The 24,853-nt window shown below is 35.6% G+C and overlaps 1 protein-coding gene across 1 annotated transcript; it reads left to right on the forward strand.

The window, feature by feature from the left end:
• The first annotated feature begins 16,185 nt into the window (after positions 1-16,185).
• On the forward strand, positions 16,186-16,608 carry LOC142177249 (uncharacterized). The gene has a single exon (XM_075245720.1). It carries the CDS (start codon positions 16,186-16,188, stop codon positions 16,606-16,608), a length of 423 nt encoding a protein of 140 aa, XP_075101821.1.
• The last annotated feature ends 8,245 nt before the right edge of the window (positions 16,609-24,853 follow it).

Below are 24,853 nucleotides of genomic sequence, written 5' to 3' on the forward strand. Positions count from 1 at the left end.
CTTCTTCAAACGGTCTTGAGGAAGAGGGAGTTTTCTTTTAAGGGATAGATTTAGAAGTCTTTGCCATTGCTTCTGGGTAAGGGTGAAAAGATGGTACTAATGAAAGAGAAGGTGTATTTGGCGGATAGTTTATAAAAATTTGCAGAAAACTATAAAGGAAGAAATTTTGAACTTAAGCTGGAAAATCAGAGGATGAAGGTGATGAAATTTTTCTTAAGCACACAAGAACAAGCATTTGAATGTAAAAGTTATAATGGATGGAAGGGTACGCATTTATAGTTTGCAATACAGTGGTTCAAAATCCGTAGTGGCCGACTAACAATTGACACACATTTAATGCCTTGAAGACTGGACCGACGAGACGTTTCAGTGACCTTTTGTCGCTTACGTCATGGTTTATCGAAGCAAGGCTCAGAAGTTCATATCGTTTTTCGTCGTCTTCTCTCCGTAAAATGAGAGGACTATCTGTATATGGTAGAAACCGGGTTCGTATATTGTATGACTAGTCGAGGCCGAAACATGACGGGTCGGGGCTCGACCCCGGATTATATCGAACCCAGGCGCGAAGTTGAATCGTTGAGCTCGTGACTCCGGGACCAAACAAGATCGAAGGAACTTTGTCGAGCCAAATAGCGGAAGGCCGAAATATCCGCGATCAGTTGGAGATCACGGCAAAAATCTCGACACGTATCAAGGAGAGGCCGATTAATTAGCAAATTATAAGATTTTTACCTTTTATAAAATTATATCAAGAGTAGGGCTCCCCTACTATAAAAAGGAAGGTCTGGTTATTTGTAAACAACATTGTAACATGCATAAAAGAAGCAATATATTGATCATTTCTAGTTTGTGTTATCTTGTTAACTTGTTCTGTTGTTGATTGAAGCATTTCCTAATTCGAGGGCGACCAACCTTCAAGACTAAGACTGTTCAATTTCTGTGGTTTGCATTTATTTTTTCGTGATTAATTTCAGTATTGATCTATTTTCTCAACATGTATCAAGTTATATCACGTATCCTTAAAACCGCATATAAATTCAATTGTTATCTGATTTTAGGGTAAACAACAATATTTGTTATTTGACGTATGTTTTCCTGTTGTCATATATTTACTTTTAGGTTAAATGGAAATTAGGCAAAGTCGCCGTTTCAAAATATTAGTGTAAATATTCCGGTCGCAGTATTCGAAAACTAGTTCATTACCGACTTTGACCATTAAATACATATGAGAGGAATTTGACGATTCTCCAATTAAAAGTGAGGTTTATTACGTCTTGCTAAATTAGAAAATAATTAAAGGTCTTAGTAAGTATTACTTGATGGATAACTGGGAAGTAGAACTTGAACAAAATGCGGATAAAACGTTAGCCTTGCTAATTATAATAATTGATTGTATTGATTACATGTTTAGTAAATATCAATATAGAAAACCCAATTCAACCTCTATTATATGGGCATAAATTAACCCATCGTCTTCTAAATTAATTTATCCAATGTTCGAAATTTACTTATATGACTAATTCTTTGTACAGAGTTATCCATTAAAGGGTAAAACACCCTCTATTAAAAGTTCTCACTCTCCTAACTCAATTTCTGACATTTTTTATTACGATTAGAGAGATCTCAATTATTCCATCACATTTCTAATGGATCCCATTAACAACGCTTGTATTTTGTCTTGCGTCATTGGGGGCACAGCTTACATCGTGCTGGGACATTACTTTGTTGAATTTTTTACTAGAAATGTGTGTATAGATAAAAAAAAATATTAAAATAAAAAATATTGAGTATAAAAAAACAATAACACCATTTGTAACTATAGTGATTTATTTATTTATCTCAAATATTAACACTGCGTAAGTGCTTATGGCATTGCACATCATCCGTCATAAACCTAAAGCCCCTTTTCTATTGCATATGCGGCAAAGCAATTGAAGTACTATTATCAAAGAAACTTAATAATTACGACTAATTAATGTCAATTTTCGCATATCTGAAGCTAGTAACCTGAGCCTTTCAAAATTGTGTAGTCCACTTTGTGCTGCCTTCTTGTCTGAGATATTCTGTGTTTTATGACATTAATAATTATCAAACGGCTATGGATGAGATAGGAAGTGTAAGACCTAGAAAAATGTAACGTATTGAGTCTACTTTTAGTGCCAATAATATTTTACTATTGGTTTGCATGACCTTGTTCATCCCCATGCATGCCTCTTTGATATTGGCAAAATTAACAAATTATTGACATGTTTTCGAAGAGTAATTAGGAAAAGAAGAAATTAAAAGATCAAATGCTTGTATTTAACCTAAACTGTCAAAGGAAAATGTAGGCCTATATGTCTTAATCAGTCAAACCTTTAGATAAAAATCAAAGTTGAAACCATAATGATGCCGAATGGAAGTTTAGAAATTCTACCTTTTATTTTATGTTTCCCACTAAATATAGTTATTCCTTCAGATCCTATGTCTATCACTTTTGCTAATAGTGATTTTTCTAAACTATTGTCGTTTTAAAAATTAAGAAAGAATTAATTATCTTTTTCAAAAAAGTCCTTATTTACTACGCTAATAAACATTCAAAACAGGTAAAAGGATTGAGTGATCCAAGAATCAACAAGACAATATAATGTAGTAAAAAAACTTTTACTATTTTCTTGAAAAGTTAGTTAATTAATTGCAAAAGGTTAATGTGAGAAGTAAATAGGAATGGATCAGCAAGGAGTGCGATTTGATGGATATGATGCCTCCACATCCTTAATTAGAGGTATTAAGTTCGAGTCTATGGAATGAAAAAATCTTCTATAAGAACGCTTCCACCTTAAATGGCCTCTATGTAGTGAGAATTTTGATTAATTGGATCACTTTTGTAGAGCGCTTTCCAGATACCTAATATGATTGTTAAAAAGGACCGGCGGAAGTATCATGTGTGGTTAATTTGTTTTGTTGTCTCTTATTTGTTTGTTTTTTTTCTTTTTGGGTTGACTTTTTAAGTATGTTAGTATTTTTTTTTTCTAGTGCACACATAGTAAAAATGCATAACTATATTTGTATATTTTCAAAAGACTTTTTTAACAAATGCACACAAAGTAAGGATGCAGAATTACATATATTTGCAACAACTTTTTTTTCACCAAGTTCAAGTTGTCCAATAAGGTAATCTTCATATACTCCTATGTCTTGCAAATGCATAAATACGAGGTAAAAGAGTGCTACTTGCAATGAAAATTAATGGGATTCCATTGTTGGGATATATACTATTAACCATGGGTTTGGTTTAGATATAGTATTTATTATGAAATAATTATTTATTCAGTTTTAATAAAGTTTTAAATAGATGGAAACAACATGGGAAAAGGTGCAAAGAATTGTTGACCAACCTATTACTCATAGAATGTACAAAGTGGTGAAGTGGTCTAGTCCTCCTCCTTTTTACTACAAGCTTAACAGTGATGAAAGTTGTGTGGAAGGGGCTTGTGGAGCTGGTGGAGTAATTAGAGACTGCAATGGAATACTTGTCATGGTGTACTCAGTATACTTAGGTCAAGGGACGAGCAATTGGGCAGAAAGGCATGCCATGCTCTTGGGACTACAACATTGTATATCGAGATGATTGGATAAAATAATAGTGGAAGCTGATTCAAAGGTATTAGTTTCTGCGGTCAATGAAGAATCAAGCACACCATGGAGGCTGCTGCAAATTGTGGATAAAATCAAGCAGATTGTAAGTGAAAAAGGAGCAACAGTAAAGCATTACTATAGAGAAGCGAATAAAGTCGCAGACAAACTAGCATCAATAAGCCATCTCCACAAGCAGGCCATTGTATTTTCGGACTTTACTGGATTGCCGAGACAAATCAAAGGGTTGCACCAGCTGGATAGATGGGAAATGGCGTCCTTCTGAATCAGACAAAGAAAAACTTCAGAGATATATTTTGAACCACCTTAAGGTGTGCTGCTAGATAGTAGTCTACGTATTTTCTTTGTAGTAACTAGCAACAGAGCATGTGCACCAAGCTCTTTCACTCGAAAGGATACGAAAGGGTCAGGTGAATGCCCCCCCTTTCCCAAATGTAGCAGCTCTTTCCACTCGTTAATAAAAGTTTTGGTTAGTTAAAAAAAAAATGTAGATCATATATTAGTCCGTGCCATTTGCTTATATAGTAGATGATTTAGTGTATAGAGTTTAGCTTATACACGGAAGATTAAATCATCGGTTCTTATAAGTATAAAGTTTGAGTTCACAATCTCATGATTGAATTGGACAAACCATCATGGATGATTGTAGCACAAAATTAAATATAATTTATCTTGATTATGGGAATAGTTTAATTCTAACTTCTTGTGCTAGTACATTTTGTATGTATTGAATGGACCAAGTAAAGATAAGTATTTTATACCGACTTAATAAAATAAACTCTCTAGCCATTATATTTACTTATACTCTTAATTTTGATATAATTATTATTAGTTGTGTATATTATTATTGTTTTGATTTATTAAAAGGCGAGATTCTTTCGCGGGTCAATATGCCTGGTAAATTGGATAACAATAATGTATATTGGCGAAGTAATAGTTAGTTGATGAAATCCATGTCTCGGTTTAGAGATTGCTGATACACCTTTATGAAAGCTTATAAGTTTTCATGTGTAAACTCGGTCGGTGAATTTTGTATCCGACACATGAAATAAGTTAAGAGAAAATCTAAAAAAAATAATTAATAAATTAAATCATCAGTAATTTAATTTAATTGATTAGTATCTGAATCTTAACATAGGGAGTTAAATAAGATTTAATGGATGAATTTCAAAATTGAATAAGGAGTGCAATTACGAATTTTTAATGAAATAATTCGTAATTAATTATGATGGATATTAATTTAAAAAATTAAAAATTAATTCCATAATTGAAAGCTTTGTTAATTAAATTCTGTGGTCCCTGTTGTGCCTAAATAATAGAAAATAAAGGAATCATTTTTCTGGTGGAAAAGAAAACCCAACAGGTTTTGGAAAAGAGTTTTAACCCTTAAAACTTGTGCTATAAATAGATAAGATTTTTCACCTAGAGGAATAAGAAAAAGGTGGCCAAAATTTTCAGCCTTTTTCCTAGAAAATTTCGCCCACACGAAATTACTATTTTCGGATATTATTTGGGTAACACAGTAGAAGACCGTGAAATGTTAGCGAATCTCTTATCATGCTGATGATGGAGAATTCATTGAGTTGCTGTAGAAATGGAGGCTCACGTGATAGATGAGCTTTGTTCACGATTCAAGAGGTAACCCGTGAAATTCCGTTTATGCTAGTTGTCTAGATTACATGTGATTTTGATACTGAGATTGCTTCCGCTGCTTATTATTATCCATCACCCATTTAATGAGATCTGGTTTAGTGATAATCTAATTTGGAGAATAAATATTTTGGAATTTATTTGTAGCTTTTTAATGAAGATAAATTCTATATAAGTAGAACTCAACTGCTTTTATATGTGTTTGGTAATTTAATAAAATTTCAAACGAGCTGCAATTTATATAACGATTAGTCCTTTATAAAAGCAATTTAATTAGGATGCAAAATATCGTTATTGAAAACCCTATGTATTCACTGAGTAATATGATAGTTATACAAACGAAACACACAAGTTTTCCAAAAATTAATTTGTGGTAATAATTATAGTTGTCGACGGATTGACATATTTGATTTGGAAAGGGTATCAAACCTTTGGTTTTTCTCCTCTACAAAAGACACACTATTTGTTACTGTTATACAAAAATACACACAGTTATAATTGATCAACAATTGCAAAATTATTATTTATTGTGTAGATAATTTCTATATTATTATTTATGCATATTGTATAACTAGTTGTAAACTAAACGGCACCTAAAAGTAAATTATTGTGAAAAGACATGGTAGTAGATAATTAAAACATTATTACAAATAAAATGAAAAAAAGGCTTGATATGCGTGTTAAAGTACAAAAGATAGGAAGAATTTTAGTAGTGTAGCTGGTTAGGTACTTGAACTTTTACCTTATTGGTGAGAGTTCGATTCTCGTTCTTTGATTTTATGCTTTTAATATTTTTTAAATCAATAACACGAGATAATTATAACGGATAAAGATTAGAAAAGATATAACAAATGCAGTAATATCATTACATATCTTCCAGTATGAATATTTATAATATGAGTCATTTTAAAAAGTTAAATCAGACACTTTTAAAATTATGAAATGTTATATTTAGAATAAAAGAGACGAGGATTAATCCAAACAAGTTTGTTCTAATATATAGGTCATGTCGATCTGTCAAACCTTTAATTTTCTTTCTTTATATTTACATCCATTATTTTTTAAATCTCAATTCACTCTTAAATCATATAAACAAGACTTTCAACAGGTCATGTCGATTTGTCTAGTTTTCTATCATTTAATTTTCTTCTCTATATTTAAAACCATTATTTTGAAAATCTTATTAACTCACTATTAGTATAATATAAAGTTTCACAGTATATTATTTTATTATATACATAGCTTATAATTATAATGGTTATTGAGCCAAAACTCAACTTTTATGTAAATGGCAAAAGAAAACTCTTTCTTACTTTTCTATGAAACCTTATATTGCCATGCATGAGAATGGACCAAATTATAGCTTTGCTACGTGCTTCAAGTATTTTAACTCAAATATACTACTATGTAATATAGCATTAAATCTTATTCCTTATAAAATAAGAAAAAGGCTGATTTAGATTACCATAATAAATTATTATTATTCCTTATTTTCAAGGACTCTTCTCTTTTCACACTATTTTTGTTGCCTGCCCATTGTATTAGACCAAATAGGATTTATTTCCAACCCTTTACTTTCCTTTTCCCTTTTATTACCACAACCCCTAATTTTATGATTTATTCCTTGGTTTGTCCTCGGAACATGTGCCACATGGCAACCGCCATAGCACATGCAAATCACAGCTCGATGTAATGCGAAGTTTAATATCAGAAACAAAAAATCTATTATAAAATTGATATAATTTATATTGGAATATATTAATATATACGACACTAAAATACAAAATAAAAATATGTCATGTTAAAAATACGTGAATAAGAATATTTTAGAAATATAATTCTAATATAGTATATTAACAATACGTGAATAAAAGTATTTGAAGAAAATTCTATAGGTATTTTATGTAGAAATCCAAATGCATATAACCTTTACTAGGATGTCTTTTTGTGACAACCATAATGACGTGTAGGTAAATATATTTCTTTTCAGCAAAAAGGGGTAAAATATTATAATCCTCATTATGTCCTTCGATTTTCATGTCATTTTGAAGCTTTAAAATCCTTATTGATTTGTCATTTATGAATAATCTGTCTGATCGTATGTTTATTATATCGGCGAAGCGAAATTTATTTTTTTGATATCTTTTTGAACCCATGTTTATCATATAGTTGATTTTTGAAAGTATGTTTGTCATATTGTTGAACAGAATTTCCTTTGGAACGCATGTTTATCATTGATAAAAAGAATTTGATTTTTTATGTGTTGCTAATAGTGCAGAAAAGAACAAAGGTAATAAGATGATATACGCCGATTGAGATTCTAGCTATCAAACTACTAACCGTCGTAAATACAAAAAGTAAAAAATGTAAGTCAAAGAAATAATTAATATGAATAAAGCCATTTATAACCGGCAATTTCATCATTTGTCTTCCATCCGTGGAAGTTTTACACTTTGATTTGTTTTCTATTTTTTTTAAAGAATATATACTTTAAATTTTAAAATGCTCTAAAATTGATCTGCACAATCTTGTTTCGATCTACTGAATATAGATCATGTTGGTCTGTCAGTCTTATTATCAATTTTCTCCTATCTATATTAAATATCGTTATTTTTAGGATCTTAATTCACTTATATCATAAAACAAAATTCAAATTCCTTTTTTATTAGGGACATAGCCAACCACAATATAGTTGAGCCAAAACTCTACTTTCACATAAAGGGAAGAATAATTCGACCATTATGTGAAACCCTATTTTTGCCATATATATTGTTCTGAGTAGTAAAAGTGATCAGTGTATAGCATAAAACACTTGATCTTTATAAAGAAATAGAAATCCTGAAAAGGTATTATAAGAGAAGTAAGTAAATAAAGAAAAGAACAAGTCGTTATACAAAAAAGGGAAAATAATAAATTACCCAAAGGTTGTATTCTGACAACCCACCAAAGATTGTTATTCCTTCAGATCCGATCTACTTATTACTTTTGCTAATAGTAATTATTCTAAACTATTGTCTTTTTTAAAAAATTAAGAAAGAATTAATTATCTTTTTCAAAATTTCCTTATTTACTACGCTATTAAAAGTCCAATAAAAAGTAAAAGGATTGGGTGATCGAAAAATCAACAAGACAATGTAGTCAAATAACTTTTATAATTAATATTTTCTTGAAAAGTTGGTTACCTAATTGCAAAAGGCTAATGTGAGGAGTAAATATTATTAACATATTATACCTTTAATCAAAGGTCTTAGATTCGAGTCTTCCGAATGAAAATATTCTTGGTAAAAACGCTTCCACTTTAAATGGGCTCTATATATGTGTGCGTGAATTGTTCGATGGATCACTGAGTTCCAGATACCAAATATAATTGTTAAGAAAAAAAAACCCAGAGGAAGTATCAAGTATCATTAGGGCTGTTCAAAATCGAACCGAAACCGTTAACCGAACCGATAGCCTATTGGCTTATTAGTATCGTATTATTGAGGTAACATATGGTGAACAGATTGAGATTTTATAATTAGCGGCTTAACGATTTTGGGGCGGATTACTCAATTTTCTTATCGGGTAAACAGTTAACTCGTTAAGAATTTTTATATTTACACATACTACCCCTATATATATAAAGTACTACTAAAACCCTAAATGGCTAAATCCCTAATTTTTATTTTCTAATTCTCAATTGTCTGCAGCCACCAGAGACAGAGAAGTCGTCAGTCTTGTCTCTCTCTTGAACTGAAAAATAAGAAGTCAAAAAATCAAAATCTCAATGATTAATACATGTATGTCTGTATGAATAGTCTTGATGGTATTAAAAATTTGGTTAATACGTGTATGACAGTATGAGTAGTCTTGAAGACTCTTCCATTAAAAAATACCGTTTGGTTAGATCTTAGATGGTAATAAAAATTTGGTATTGATTTGAAACTATTTGGTATTGATTAAATGATTGTTCAATAAATTTCTGTTTGGTTTGGCAAATAATGTCACGACCTGAAATTCCCACCTTCGGGACCGTGATGGCGCCTAACATTTCACTTGCTAGGCAAGCCAACGTTAGAATAATCTTAACCATTTTTAAATAAATTAAATTAAATGGAAGTCAATTACTGAAATAAAGTGCGGAAGACCATAACTACCGAATCATCAAAATACATCCCTGAATCTGGTGTCACAAGTGCACGAGCTACTAAAATAATACAAATAAAGGTCTGAATAAAATTCAAGTTGTTTGAAAGATAATACACAGCTAAGATAAGATAGAAGGGGACTTCAGAACTACGGACGCTATGCAGTTATACCTCAAGTCTCCTCTAGGTAGCTGAATCCGAGCAAGTCTATGGTACGCCGCTGGACCAACTCCAAAATCTGCACAAGAAGTGCAGAGTGTAGTATGAGTATAACTGACCCCATGTACTCCGTAAGTGTCGAGCCTAACCTCGACGAAGTAGTGACGAGGCTATGACAAGACACGTACGTAAATAACCTGTACAAGTATATACAAATACGAATCAACAATAGCACAATAAATAATAATTTATAAATTTGGGAGGAAACATGTGAAGAGGATGATATAATAATTTCAGTAAGAGAAGTTTCACGTAGCAGCCAATTAATTCATCAACAATAAAATGAGCAGCTGATAATATGAAAATGGAACGGCACTACCCTTCGTGCTTTTACTCTCATTCTTCCCATAAATTGATAAATAAATAATAATAATAATTGACACGGCATCACCCTTCGTGTTTTAACTCTCTTTGAAAATAGCACGGCATCACCAATCATGTTTTAACACTCTTCCTTACCATAAAAATAATAATATAAATTCGGAAGAGTATTTAAATGCGGGGATATATACTTATCAATCAATTCAATACCAGAATACCGGCCTCACCTTCCAAAATATTCAACAATAATTAAACTAGTAATAATCTCATGAAAAATGATCAAATAAACAGTAATAACTTAAGCAAGAATATCTTAATTAAATAGGCAATTATTCACAATAACCAAATTTTACCCGCATGCTTTGACTCAACCACAACGCATAAGTACTCGTCACCTCACATATACGTTGTACCCACACATTAAATCACGTAGCAAATAGACAAATAAGTCCTACTCCCTCAAGTCAAGGTTTACGACGACACTTACTTCGATTTGCAACCAACTCAAGATTTCAATAAACCTTTGCCTCGCGAATTGGTTTCTGAATGCCTCGAATCTAGTCACAAACAATTCAATATACTCAACACGAATTATAAAAATCAATTCTATATGAAAATACTAAATTTCCCAATTCAAAGTCGAAATTTAACTCAAAAATTGCTTGTGGGGCCCACGTCTCGGAACCCGACAAAGTTACAAAATATGAACGCCCATTCAACCAAGAGTCCAACCATATAAATTTTACCAAATTTCGACGTCAACTCAACCTTCAAATCCCCAAATCTTATTTTCAAATCCCTAGGCCCAAATCCTCGAGTTTCACCTCAAAAACACGTAATCTAGTCGGAATAATCGATGATAATTCAATATTATTGACTAACAATGATCACAAGTGACTTACCTCAAGTTTTCCCATGAATTCTTTCTCAAAATTCACCCCAACTCGTACTTGAAATGTCCAAGAATGAGAAAAATCTCGGAACCTCTATGTTTTTAACACTGTCAGTGTTTCTGCATCTGCGATGCACTTGGCCGCATCAGTGGTCTCGTAGATGTAAGGGTGGAGGTCGCTTCTGCGGTCCAAGGCCCCTTTAGCCCAGGCCGCATCTGCGACCATTGCGTCACTTCTGCGACGCGCCTTCCGCTTCTGCGAGCTCGCACCTACGGTCAAAAATCCACAGTTGCGATTACACTAGAAGGCCAAAATTTCAGATTTTCCTTTAGTCCAAATTTTGATCCGTTAAACATTCGAAATCCACCCGAGGCCCCCTGGACCTCAAACAAATACACCAACAAGTCCTAAAATATCATACGAACTTAGTTGAAACCTAAAATCACATCAAACAACGCTAAAATAACGAATCATACCCCAATTCAAGCTTAAGGAACTTACGAATTTTCAACTTCTACATTCGATGCCAAAACCTATCAAATCAAGTCTGATTGACCTCAAGCTGTGCAGCATGAGTTAGGCGCATGGGTTAAGTTGAGTACAATATTCCACCCCTAGACGGACGGGCAGTCCGAGCGCACTATTCATATATTAGAGGATATGCTTCGTGCCTATGTTGTGGATTTTGGGGTTTCTTGGGATCAGTTCTTACCGCTTGCAGAGTTTGCCTACAACAACAACTACCAATCGAGTATTCAGATGGCTCCTTATGAGGCCATGTATGGGAGACGATGTCGTTCTCTAGTTGGTTGCTTTGAGACGGGAGAGTCTAAGTTGTTGGGCAAGGATTTGGTTCTAGATTCCTTGGATAAAGTCAAGTTAATTCAGGATCGGCTTTGTACATCACATTCTAGGCAGAAGAGTTACGCTAGTCGGAAGGTTCGTGATGTAGCATTTATGGTGGGAGAGAGAGTTTTGCTCTGGATGTCACCCATGAAGGGTGTGATGAGGTTCGGGAAGAAGGGCAAGTTGAGCCCTAGGTACATCGGTCCTTTTGAGATCATTGAGAGAGTTGGCGAGGTGGTCTACAAGCTTGCATTGCCACCCAGCTTATCAACAGTTCATTCGGTGTGCAATGTTTCCATGCTCCGGAAGTATTATGGTGATCCGTCTCATGTTTTAGACTTCAGCTCAGTTTAATTGGTCAAGTATTTGACTTATGTTGAGGAGCTAGTGTCTATCTTGGACAAACACTTCTGGAAGCTGAGATCAAAGAACATTGCTTCAGTGAAGGATCAATGAAGGGTTCATCCGGTCGATGAGGCGACCTGAGATACCGAGCACGATATGCGGAGTCATTTTCCTCATCTTTTCGTCACTTCAGGTATGTCTCTATGCATATTCGAGGACGAATATTTGTTTTAAGAGGGGGAGAATGTAATGATTGAACCGTCTATTTTGTGTATTTATGCCCCGTTTCCCCTTTGGATGCTTCACGCATGTGTAATTTTGGTGTTATGACTTGCGTGGTTGATTGGTTTTGTCTCGGGAAGGTTTCGAGTTGATTTAGACCCTTTGGCTCCTGGCTTAAAAGCCTAAGTTAGAAATATTGACCAAACTTTGACTTTTGTGAAAACTATCCCAGAACGGTATTTTGATGGCTCTGATAGCTTCGTATCCTGATATTGGACTTGGGCGTATGCCTGGAATCAAATTCGGAGTTCCGTAGGTTGATTTGTGTTATTTTGCCAAAAATTGGCTATTTGAGGTTTAGGAGTTTGACCATATGTTGACTCTTGGCTATCGGGTTTGGAATTTGATTTTGGAACTTAGAATAGGTCTATTATGCTATTTAGAACTTGTCTGCAAATTTTGGTATCATTTGGAGTTGATTTGATATGATTCGGATGCTTAGTTACAATTCTAGAAGTTCTTGAACTTTACTTTGAAATTCATGCATTTTGGTGTCTGATTCATAGTTCTAGATGTTATTTTTGTATTTTTATCACGCGAACGAGTTCATATGATTTTTTATACTTGTGTGGATGTTTGATTTGGAGCCCCGAGGGCTCAGATGAGTTACGGACATGTCACAGGATGATTTGAACTCAAAATGGAATTGCTGGTGTGCTGGTGCTCTGTTTTCGCAATTGCGAGCATCAACCTCGCAATTACGAAGGGGACAGGGGCTGGTCATATGTCACAATTGTGACTTCCCCCTTCGCATTTGCAAAGTCAGAAGGCCTGGGTTAGGGTCGCATTTGCGACCACTTGGTCGCTTTTGCGATGGTAGCCAGCTTCGCAATTGCGACTTCTATTGAAGTTGTCAGGGTTCGCAAAAGCGATCCCTGATTCACAATTGCGAGGGTTAGCAAATGCGAACCCTGTTCTGCAAATGGGATATTTGAAGTTGGACATAAGGGTTGGAAAGTCAGGATTTAGTCTCATTTCTCACATTTTATAACCCTAGACTTGGTAGGAGGCGATTTGGAGAGGGGCTTTTCATCTACCAACATTGGATAAGTGATTCTAATCACAAATATATTTCATGATTATATCTTAGATGTAACATAGATTTATGTGAATCACAGAGGAAAATTGGGAAATTTTGTCAAGGTTTTGAAAAATGAAGAATTGAGTTTTGAGAGTTGATTTGGACTCGGATTTGAAAACAAAATACATATATAGACTCATGGGATTATGGGTAGTTGGAATCTACCCTTGGACCCGGGTTTTGTTTGGGCGAGCCCAGGGTTGACTTTTGTTGACTTTTTGAAATTTTGTAAAGATCAAAGATTTATCTATTGTAATATTTTTCCCTTGCATTGTTTGATGATATTAAGTCACTTTTTGTTAGATTTGAGCCGTTTGGAGGCGAATTTTAGGGGAAAAGATATTTTTGAGGGTTGAGTTGGCCTAGTTGAAGTAAGTATCTTGCCTAACTTTGTGTGGGTGAACTACCCCTTTGGATTTAGGTTATTTGTGCTATTTGTGTTATGTGAAAGCCGTGTACGCAAGGTGACGAGTGGGTACACGGGCTATATGTGAAAATTGACCAATTTAGGTTATTTATACTTTTTTCATGCCTTTAGTTGAATTGTGATAACATGTTATATCCCTCATTCTTAATCTACTCTTACATGTGTTAATCTGTCCTTACATGATTTATTTGACATTGTTTAACACTTTTCCTACCTCTTACTTGTTATTTTGCTCTTCTATGCTTTAGTTAAAGTTATTGACTTCCTTATTGTCTTGTTACCTCTTTAATTGTTGAATCACTTTTAATTGAAGTTGTCATTTCGTGGAATATCATCTTGTTGAGTTATTGGTGTTGAAGTTGTAATAACCATTATCACATTGAGGTGAAGTTATTAATTGTTGAGATACCTTTCCTTGTTGAGCATTCCCATTCATTATGTTATTGTTGAAATTCTTGTAGACATTGTGGTTGAGCCATGGGCTATTTATTAGGGAGATCTTTGTATTGTTGACTTTGTGGCAAGTTGTGGCATATGGGTACTTGTGGTGCGAGTTGTGATATAGATATGCATGCGGTGGTATAAGGCTAGGGGTTGATACAGATGCGGTGAGATAAGATGGGGCTTGATACGAGTGTTGCTAGTAGGGGAACTACTTGAAGCCTCGCGGTGAGAGTCACCTTCCGTTATCTTCTCATTACTATTATTTCCTTTATCAGACAATGTTGTAGTAGATGTTTTAGAATATTCTGTAGAGCTTATGACTCAGTTCCACTAGAGTTTGGGAGTTATTTGTGAGCTGCACTGTTGAGATTTATTATGTTAGTTTAATGGTTTAAATTTGAGGTTTTTATTTTTGTTTCCGCTATTTCTCTACACATATTAGGCTTACCTAGTCTTAGAGACTAGGTGCCATCACGACATCCTAAGGTGGGAAATTGGGGCCGTGACAACTATTTATTTCCAGTTCAGAGAGTATTGTATGATAAAGTATTAGCGCATTTTCTGTAGAGCTTATGACTCAGTTTCACCGGGTTTTTGGGAACATCGTAACTATTGTTCAGTATTGAGGATGTTATGAGACTTATCAACTTTATATAATATTTATAGTCGTTATTCCTATCAGATTCTCTTGTGTGTTAGTCTTACCTAGTCTTATAGACTAGGTGACATCAAGACTACCTCCTGTGGGATTTGGGTTTGTGACAAGGCCCCAAAGATATAATTCAGATTTCTGAACGGAAAAATATTTTTTGTCAACCTAGGTTCCAAATTGAGGAAAGTTGGGCATTCTATTGGCATATGCATCCTTTTGAGAGGGTAAAAACTTACTCGCATAGAGCATTTACATCAAACCATATCAACTTATCATAATTATGTAAATTAATAAGGTGAAAATATATGTATATTTAGCCATGGAGAAGAGAGAGGAATATATGTTCAAACATATTGAATACATCTACTAGTTAATTTGGTTGTTGAGAATTGAGGTTTTGATGATTAACAAAGTGTGTCTAGTGAACGTGTGCTAAGAACCAGGTCCTCAAGGTAGCTACTGAACATGTGCTAAGAGTCAAGTCCTCAAGGTAGCTGCTGAAGGTTCTTACAAGGTAGTCACTATTACACAAAGTTACTACAGTCCGAGATTGCTGGAAAGGACTCTTGATGCGATAAGGACTGTTGCCTAAGAATATATACCCACATAAGTGAGAGACAATATTCACAAGATTTGTGGAGTCCTTAGAACTTTAGGATTGACATCAAACAAGAAGTTGATTGTGTGTAGGACTCCCAGATATCTCGGAGTACTAGGAAGTAAAATACTTTCCTATAGACTGAGAAGACCATCATTTTGCACATCAACTGAAGAACAACATACAACATTTCCAGTTTATCACTCAAGTTGATCATCAGTATCAACGTTCTTCTTGAGTCTGTTAGTTCATGTGTATTAGGAAATTGAGTTGTAATCAAGATATCATTCAAAACTTTTTAGTTGGAGTCATTGTTTGAGCATTCAAGTTAGAGTAACTTGTAATTCATTCAAGTGGTTGAAGTAGGAGAAGTGTATGGGTATTGATTTACAGGTCTTGTAATTAGTACATTTGGCTCATTTGTTCTAGTTAAGTTGAAGTTAAAATCCTATGTGGTAGGGCATAGTTTTTGCACCTTTGAGCCGGGTAATTTTCCATATAAAATTTATTGTTCTTGTTTTTTACTATTTATTTCATTTAAACTTAAGGAGTAAGGTAAAGAACCAAGTTCCTTAGTAAGTTAGGAAGGCTCTCAATTTAACAATTGGTATCAGAGCAGGTTCTCTCATACATGATTAACACCTAGAGAAATCTTGGAAGCAAAATGAGTGCTCCACCTGGAATTAATGAAGGACGGTCAACTACTAGACCAACTCTGTTCAACGAAAAATATTATCGTTTGTGGAAGGTAAGAATGGAAGATTTTCTAATAGCTGAGAACTATGAACTACGGACAATAGTGAATCGAGGACCACTAACTCCCACCAAACAAAATGGGCAAAATGAAATTGTTCCCAAAGACCCCTCTGAATTTGTAGCAGCAGATTTCAAGATGATGGAAAAGAATGTAAAGGCCAAGAAGATCCTCATCTGTAGACTTGGTCCTGATGAGCACAACAGGATATCTGCATACTCTAATGCAAAGGAGATCTGGGATGCACTTCAAACTGCTCATGAAAGAACAAATCAAGTGAATCAATCAAGGATTCAGTTGCTCATGAGGAACTATGAGCTCTTCTCTATGTAGAACCTATTTAGGAGATGATGACTAGGTTCACTATAATAAAAAATAAATTGAATTCACTGGCAAAGGTATTTACTTTTGAAGAACTTGTTAGCAAGGTTCTAAGGATTCTCCCTTCTCAAGGCATCCGAAGAACATGAGTCTGACAATGATAAACTGGACCTAGCAATGTGTTGCTAAGTTCAAAATGTTCATGAAGAATTCCAAGAATGCATCTAAGAGAGAAAATAGTGGCAAACCTAAGCAGATTAACAAGTCTTCATATGATGGGTGTTACACATGCAACAAACTAGAAATTGAATAGAAGAAAGAAAGAGCTTAAAAAGCAAAAAGGGAAAAGATAAAAGAGCAAGGCCTGAACAAAGGCAAAATCCTAGGCAAGGGGTTCACTGAGGCCATGAAACAAGCCTTTCTAGCAGCATATGAAGACAATGGAAGTGATAAAGAGGAGGAGAAGGAGGATGAGGCTATTAGTCTTTATATTGTGATCGATTCACATGAGGTTGTTGAAGCTGAACCCTCATGTACATCTAGGAATACACATTGGAAGACCCCATCCTTTTGATGGACACTACTATGATGAATGGAAGATGCATATGGAAGTGTTCCTTCATGCTACTGATTTTGATCTATGGATAACTGTCAATCATGAACCAATTATACCCACCAGGGTAGACAGTGATGGAAACAAGAGTATTAAGAGAGAGGAGGAATATGATGCTGAGGATCATCAGATGATCCAAAAAATACTAAGGCAAAGGATCTGCTCTATAGAAGTTTACCAAGGAATATTCTCTACAAGGTATCCTCTCGTATCTCTGCTCATAATATATGTAGGACTTTGGAGGCTGATTTTGGAAATGAAAACATTGAGGTTGCCCTAATGCCAATTGAAGAAATCTAGACAGAAGAGAAAGTGATAGGAATGATGGCTATGAGAGACTCAAAGGCTGAAGATGAAGCAAAACAAGCAAATATCTCTAACTTGAAAGAAAATATCCATGATATGTCTAAAAAATAGTTAATGGCCATAATAGTTATCATGGTGAGTGAGATGGATAGGATAAGTGCTGAAAATGATCTGTTAGTAAGCAACCTTTTATGTGTTAAGCTTGATCTTAAAGGGCTTGAATCTGACAAAGCTTATCTTGAAGGACAAGTCAAAAACATTAGCGACAAAGTCCTTGAGCTCACTTCTCATAATGAGCAGCATTCTGCTGCTAATGATAAGGGAATAATGAGTGATCTACAAAACAATCTTGAAAAAGAACTGAAAGAGTTCAAAAATAGTTTGTATCATGCTGACTGCAGGAAATAAATACTACAAGAGAACCTTGAAAAAGCAAAGTATGAACTATCTAGGATAAGTAAGTGGCATAGATCCTCTGATGCACTGGATTGGCTGAATGAAAATTCTAGCACTAATAAATCAGGAATTGGATATAAGAAAACTGTATCTAGGTTAGACCCTAAGTATGTAGGAATTTCTAATAATAAGATGTGCACTCACTGTGAGAAGGTGGGACATCTCATAGATACTTGCCCTACCTTAGTTCATGCTCAGTTCAAAAATACCTTTGGGTTACATAAACATGTGGAGAAGGAAGAAAAACCCACAATCAATCCCCTTGTTCAAACTAAATGGATTAAAGTCAATAAGAAAAGGATAGTTAACACTCTCCTTTTCTGGGCAAGAAGAGATATGATTCATCTTTTTTCCAACAAAAAGAGACCCAAGCTTGTCTGGGTTCCCAAGACTAACTTGTATTTTTTGTTGCAGGCTAAAGTGAAAGAAAGAAATTAGGACTGGTATCTAGACAGTGGATGCTCAAGACATATGACTGGTGAAAAGAAACATTTCCTCTCACTGACAGCCTTTGAATAAGGGAGTGTGTCATTTGAAAATAGGAAGAAAGAACAAATAACAGGTCTTGGTAAAGTTGGTAAGTCACTCTCTTATGCTATAGAAGATGTGTACTATGTAGTGGGACTTAAGCACAACCTTCTCAGTATCTCTCAAATGTGTGATAAAGGCAATAAGGTAAAGTTTAATTCCATAATCTGCACTGTCACTAAGCTGGATACTGATGAAATTATTCTGAAAGGCAAGAGACATAATAATGTCTACAAGATATCTATTATGTCTCTTCCTCAGAATGAGCATACATGTTTAAGTGTAGTGGAAGATGATCCACTATTGTGGCATAAAATACTGGGACATGCTAGTCTGTCTCAACTCAACAAGCTGGCAGCAAAGGACCCAGTCCTTGGCCTACCAAAAGTTGAGTTCACATCAGACAAAGTCTGTGATGCTTGTGTCAGAGGTAAACATGTAAATTCATCCTTTAAATATAAGAAAGTTGTCAGTACTTCCAAACCCCTTGAACTTCTTCACATGGACCTATGTGGACCAATGAGAGTTAAGATCAAGGGAGGAAAAAGTATGTGTTTGTGATTGTTGATGACTTCTCTAAGTACACATGGACATTGTTTCTAGAATCTAAGTATGAAACTTTTGATGTATTTTGTGTGTTTGTCAGAATGATTTAACAAAAACTAGTGAGTGTTGTATCAAGTATAAGAACATACCATGGGACTAAGTTTGAAAACTCCAAATTTCTAACTCCATAACAAAATGGTGTTGTGAAAATAAGGAATAGATCTCTAGAATATATAGGCAGGACTATGCTGATTGACAGTGGATTGCCTAAGAGATTTTGGGCTGAGGCAGTCAATACTGCTTGCTTCTTGTTAAATAGGTGCATGGTCAGACCCATTCTTGATAAGACTCCCTATGCATTACCTCGAGGAAGAAATCCCAACATAACTCACCTAAGAGCTTTTGGGTGTAAATGTTTTGTGCACGAAAATGGCAAAGAAGCTCTAGGAAAGTTTGATGACATAAGTGATAAGGGAGTTTTTCTGGGTTACTCACCACATAGTAAATCTTACAAAGTGTTTAATAAAAGAACTATGTGTGTTGAAGAAAATTTTTAGGTTATTTTTGATGAATCTAACAACATGGTTGAGAAAGGTTTGCAGGATGAAGACTATGATATAGGGCTCACTGATGAAGGAACTTCTGGAGAATCTGAACAATAACCTGAAGGGGCATCATGTAATCATGAGAGAGATGGAAGTGATCAGGAATAATAGAAAAAAGAGGTAACTACACTGACTGATACTTAGACAAGTGAAGCTGCACCCATTGGCACAGGTCCTTTAGGCCATTCCTCTCCTGAACCATCTTGGGGTAAAAAGTTAGGCCATGGAAACATCAATGCTTACACCCCCTTAAGAATATCATCTATGATCCAAATGCAGGAGTACAAACTAGGTCATCTCTGAGAAACTTGTGTGCACTCACCACATTTCTCTCACAAATTGAGCCTAAAAACTTAAAGGAAGCCCTAAAGGACCCATATTGGATAATAGCCATGCAACAGGAGCTGAATCAACTTGAGAGGAGCAAGGTATGGCATCTGTTGCAAAGACACAAAAACAAAATTGTTATAGGTACCAAATGGGTATTCAGGAACAAGCTGGGTGAGCAAGGAAATAATACAAGGAACAAGGCTAGACTAGTGGTTAAGGAATACAAAAAAGAAGAATGTATTGATCATGATGAGACATTTGTTCATGTAGCCAGAATGGAAGCTATAAGAATGTTAATTGCATTTGCTGCACACATGGAATTCACTCTATATCAGATGGATGTGAAGAGTGCATTCCTGAATAGTTACTTAAAAGAGGAAGTATTTGTTAAACAACTCTCTGGTTTTGAAAGTGACGAGTTCCCTAACCATGTTTTTAAATTGGGCAATGCATTATATGGACTGAAGCAGGCTCCAAAAGCCTGGTATGAGAGGCTCTAAATATTCCTCTTAACCAATAACTTTGTAAGGGGTAAGATGGACAAAACATTATTTCTGAAGAACAAAGAAAAGAATCTTCAGATTGTGCAGGTGTGTGTGGATGATATTATCTTTAGGGCTACTTTTGAAGCAATGTGCCAGGAATTTGCTGAAATGATGGGAAGCGAGTTTGAAATGAGCATAATAAGTGAAGTAAATCTTTTTTCTTGGATTGCAAATCAAACAAACACCTACCAGAACCATGATCCATCAGCAAAAATACATCAAAGAACTTTTGAAGAAATTCAACATGGATTCTTGAAAGTCAATTGATACTCTTATTGCCATTGCAAAAAAGCTGGATCTAGATGAAGAAAGGAAAAATGAGGAGCAAAAGCTGTATAGAGGAATGATTGGATCACTATTGTATCTCACTGCAAACAGTCCTAATATTGTGTTCAGTATGAGTCTATGTGCAAGATTTCAGGCAAATCCCAAGGAGTCTCACTTAAAGGCAGTCAAGAGAATCCTGAGATATCTTAAAAGATATCCTGATTTGTGTTTATGGTATCCAAGAGGATATAGCTTTGACTTAGTTGGTTATATTGTTGCTGACTATGTAGGTTTTTATGTTGACAAGAAAAGCACTTCAGGAAGAACACATTTTCTTGGTACATGCCTGGTGTCTTGGGGAACAAAGAAGCAAAACCTCAGTGGATCTATCTAGAGCTGAAGCAAAATATGTAGCAACAACATCTTGCTGTGCTCAATTACTATGGATAAGGCAGCAACTCAGGAACTATGTTATTTTTGTGGATTGTGTTCCTATTTTTTGTGACAATACTAGTGCCATAAATATTGCTAAAAATCCTTTTCAGCATAAGAGAACTAAGTACATTGATATCAGACATCATTTTCTTATAGATAATGTTGAGAAAGGAAATATCTCAATAAATTTTTGTAAAACTGAAGATCAAATTGCTGATATTTTTACTAAGGCACTAAGTAGGGACCACTTTGAAAGAAAAAGACTAGAACTAGGATTAATCAATGCCTCCAACTAGGTTGAACCTTAATGATTGGCTAGAAAAGAAGTCAATAGATATATATAGTTGAGGTATCAAACACTTGATTCAGTCTCATACTTGTTCTCAGAATACACACTCGCCTAGAAAGTCTAACTCATGGTTGTACCTTATGATATTAATTTATTGTGGTGGAAGCTTTATTGCAGAAACGACTAAGGAGTTGGTTCTTGGACTGAGGTACGTGTCATCTTATCTTAAATTATTAAAACTTAATAACTGAAAATAATGCTACTCTCAGACTTCCTAATCCTGTTAGCATCACTCCTATTTATTATCAAAGTTAAGGATTAAGGGGGAACCCCTGTGTAATTAGAGTCCAATTAATTCTAAGAGTCCAAGCAGTCAAAAGTAACCATTATTAGAGTCCCGTTAAAACTCAAATTTAGTTATCCTCTTTCTTTTAATTAATCAGGATTACTCTCTTTAAAATCCCTCTCTTGTACCTCTCTCAAACCTCATCGTTCCTCTCAAACCCTAAGCAAGAACCAAAGCAAATTCATCATCCTCTCACCACCATGACTAAGTCCAGCCAAACCCCTTCAAAAGCAAAATCATCGTCTAAGCCTAGAACTAAATCCAAAATTGAGAAGTCCAAGCCAAAGAAAAGTGTAAAATCGGCTGGTGATTTTGAACCTACACATGCTACCTCTCTACCATGCCCACTAATGTTCATGCACCATCACCCTCTGTTACTGTTACACCTATAATGTCTACCCCTACTGTACCTCCATCTCCAAAACCACCACCCATGCACCTGTACCCATCTCACAAATCACCTCCAAACCCACTAAGGTCAAGGCTACTTCAAGAAAATCAGTATATAATGGTAAAGTAGTGGCTTGTGCTACTGCTAAAGGGGAACCAAAAGTAAAGGAGGCTACGGTTCAGGGGAAATCTGCACTTGTCAAGGATGATCAGGTAAAACCTCTTCCATTAAAACTTGATGTTCTAGATTCTACAATTGAGGTTTCCCAGTTGGAAGTTGTTGAACCATTGAGTGACACACCCCATGTAGAGAGTAATGATGTAGAAAAAGAAGTAGTGACTCAAGACAAGAATTTAGAACTAGTTGCAGACTTACTTGTGGTTGAGGGGGGAGGTGAGAAAGAAACAGGGGATAAAGAAGGTTCTGATGGTACTTCTTACAGTTGTACTGATGATGAGGAGGATGAGGAAACTCATAGGGAGGGAGAAGGGGAAACAAATAAGGAGGGACAAAAGGTGCAGGAGAAAACTCAAAGTTCTGAAGAAAATAAAAGAAAAGTGAGAATGAGGGTGAATCGAGTGAAGCAAAAGAAGGTGAGGTAGAAGAACAACTAGGTGAGCAAGTGGGAGATTCAGAAGAAGAAGAAGAACAAAGAGAGGTACAAGATGACTCTGAGAGTGAGGGTAATGAAGATGAAAAAGAAAGTTAAGCTGAGGGTACTGAATCTGAAGGTGAGGAAAACAATGGTAGTGAGGAATCTGAAGTCTTTATGACTATTGGGAATACAATCATGGTCCCTTCAGAACAAGTTCATGAAGAGGAAGGGTCAGAAGAACCTAGGCCTTCCTTAACTCCTTTTATAGGAGATGGGGAGGTCGACAGTGATGGGGATGATTTGCCATTATCTGATGTAGGGATGAATAACATGAAGGATCATGTAAAACCTACAAGGCTAGTTTCACAGGAAAGAAAGGAAGTGGCTCCTCCTACAAGGACTCCTCGCACCAGAGCAAGAGAAAAGTTATTGATGAACAAAAGAACAAGGAGTCTAGGAGTGCCAAGCGGACAAGAAAGCAAGTTCCTGCCGCTAAAACTATAGTTGAGGTGGATGAGGAGGATGAACCTGGTTCTTCCCTAAAGGGCAAGAAATCACCAGTGAAGAAGACTACTGCTAAACCCACCAAAGCAACTGCCACCTCTCAGAAGACCAACAAAGGGAAGAAGAAAAGGGTTGAGTCTTGGGTAGTTTACAGGTTGACTGAGTTCAAACATAGAAAGGTGTTCAATAGGAAGATACTTTCTAACACTGATGAAAAAGGCATGGTTCAGTTGGTAGAAAAGCTTGACTTGCAGGGATGGACACATATGTTTGTTAAATCCTTTCCCCATGTATGTGATCCTGCAGTGGTCAAGTTTTATGCAAATTTTCAGTTTGATGGAAATGTAGTAAAGAGTTCTGTAAGAGAGTTTGAGTTGGAGTTTGATGCTGAAGAGCTTGGGCTGCTATTGAACATTCCCTCCCTAGCATTTGGAAACTATTTGAAGAATAAATGGCATGCTATTGAAAATGATGTGGACACATGCATTGCGGTCACTAGGAAGTTCTCCTAAAAGTTTGAGCTGGATGCTCCTTAAAAGGTGTACAAGACTCACATCACACCTTTTCACAAATTATTGTTCCATTTTGTGAACTCTTGTGTTCTGCAGAGATCTGAGAGGAGGCATGAGGCCACCTTGCTTGATATGGCTGTGATGGAGCTGTTGGATACTGGTAGAGCCATAAATCTTCCTAGACGGATGATCCAGCATATAGCAAGGGTTGCAGATACCTTCAAGCCCAAGCATGCTATGCCTTATGGATTCATGCTAACTGAGTTATTTGACAACCTCAATATGGCCTTGCCTGAAATGAAGTTTGGGAATCACAATGATGTTCTAGATGTTGTCACACTAAAGCAGGATATGTTGAGATCAAGGCTAGAGGGCCAATTGGTTCTGCTATTTTACCTGGAAGCAGCAGAGCTGCTGAATCTCTAAAAGGTTGGAGTTGATTGTAGAAGAAAATACTAAACTCAGAGAGGACAATGATGAGCTGGCAAAGGGGATACGTGGGGATTTTGACTACTTTTTAGCGCCTTTTAGTTTTTGTTTTAGTCTAAAACTATTAAATTATATTCTCGAAACTAATAAAATGTGCAAAATTGTAGGAATATTGGATATTGGACTCCCAAGATGAAATCCGACTCAAAAAGGAGTAGTCTAAATACAAGGCAATAAAAGGCACAAAAGCTTACAATGTGTGGACCGCAGATTTCCATCTGCGGCCTCAATCAAAGAAGGAAAACTCAGCAGACTTTCAAAAAAATTGCAGAACGTACATGAATTGTGTAGCCGTAAAAGCTGGGCTACGATCCAAGATTAGAGAAATGACAAAAGACCAAGTGTAGAGCTTCCTCGAATTGCGGTCCGCACAAGACTTGTGCGGCCGCAGAAGATTATCGTGCAGCCGCAATCATACTACTGCGGACCGCAAAAGTGCTTTGCGGCTACAGTGCTAAATCTGCGGACCGCAGAAATATTGCCTCGCGGATGCAGTTCAG

The sequence above is a fragment of the Nicotiana tabacum genome, chromosome 23 (genome assembly GCF_000715075.1).
Source record: "Nicotiana tabacum cultivar K326 chromosome 23, ASM71507v2, whole genome shotgun sequence".
In the NCBI taxonomy this organism is placed as follows: domain Eukaryota; kingdom Viridiplantae; phylum Streptophyta; class Magnoliopsida; order Solanales; family Solanaceae; genus Nicotiana; species Nicotiana tabacum.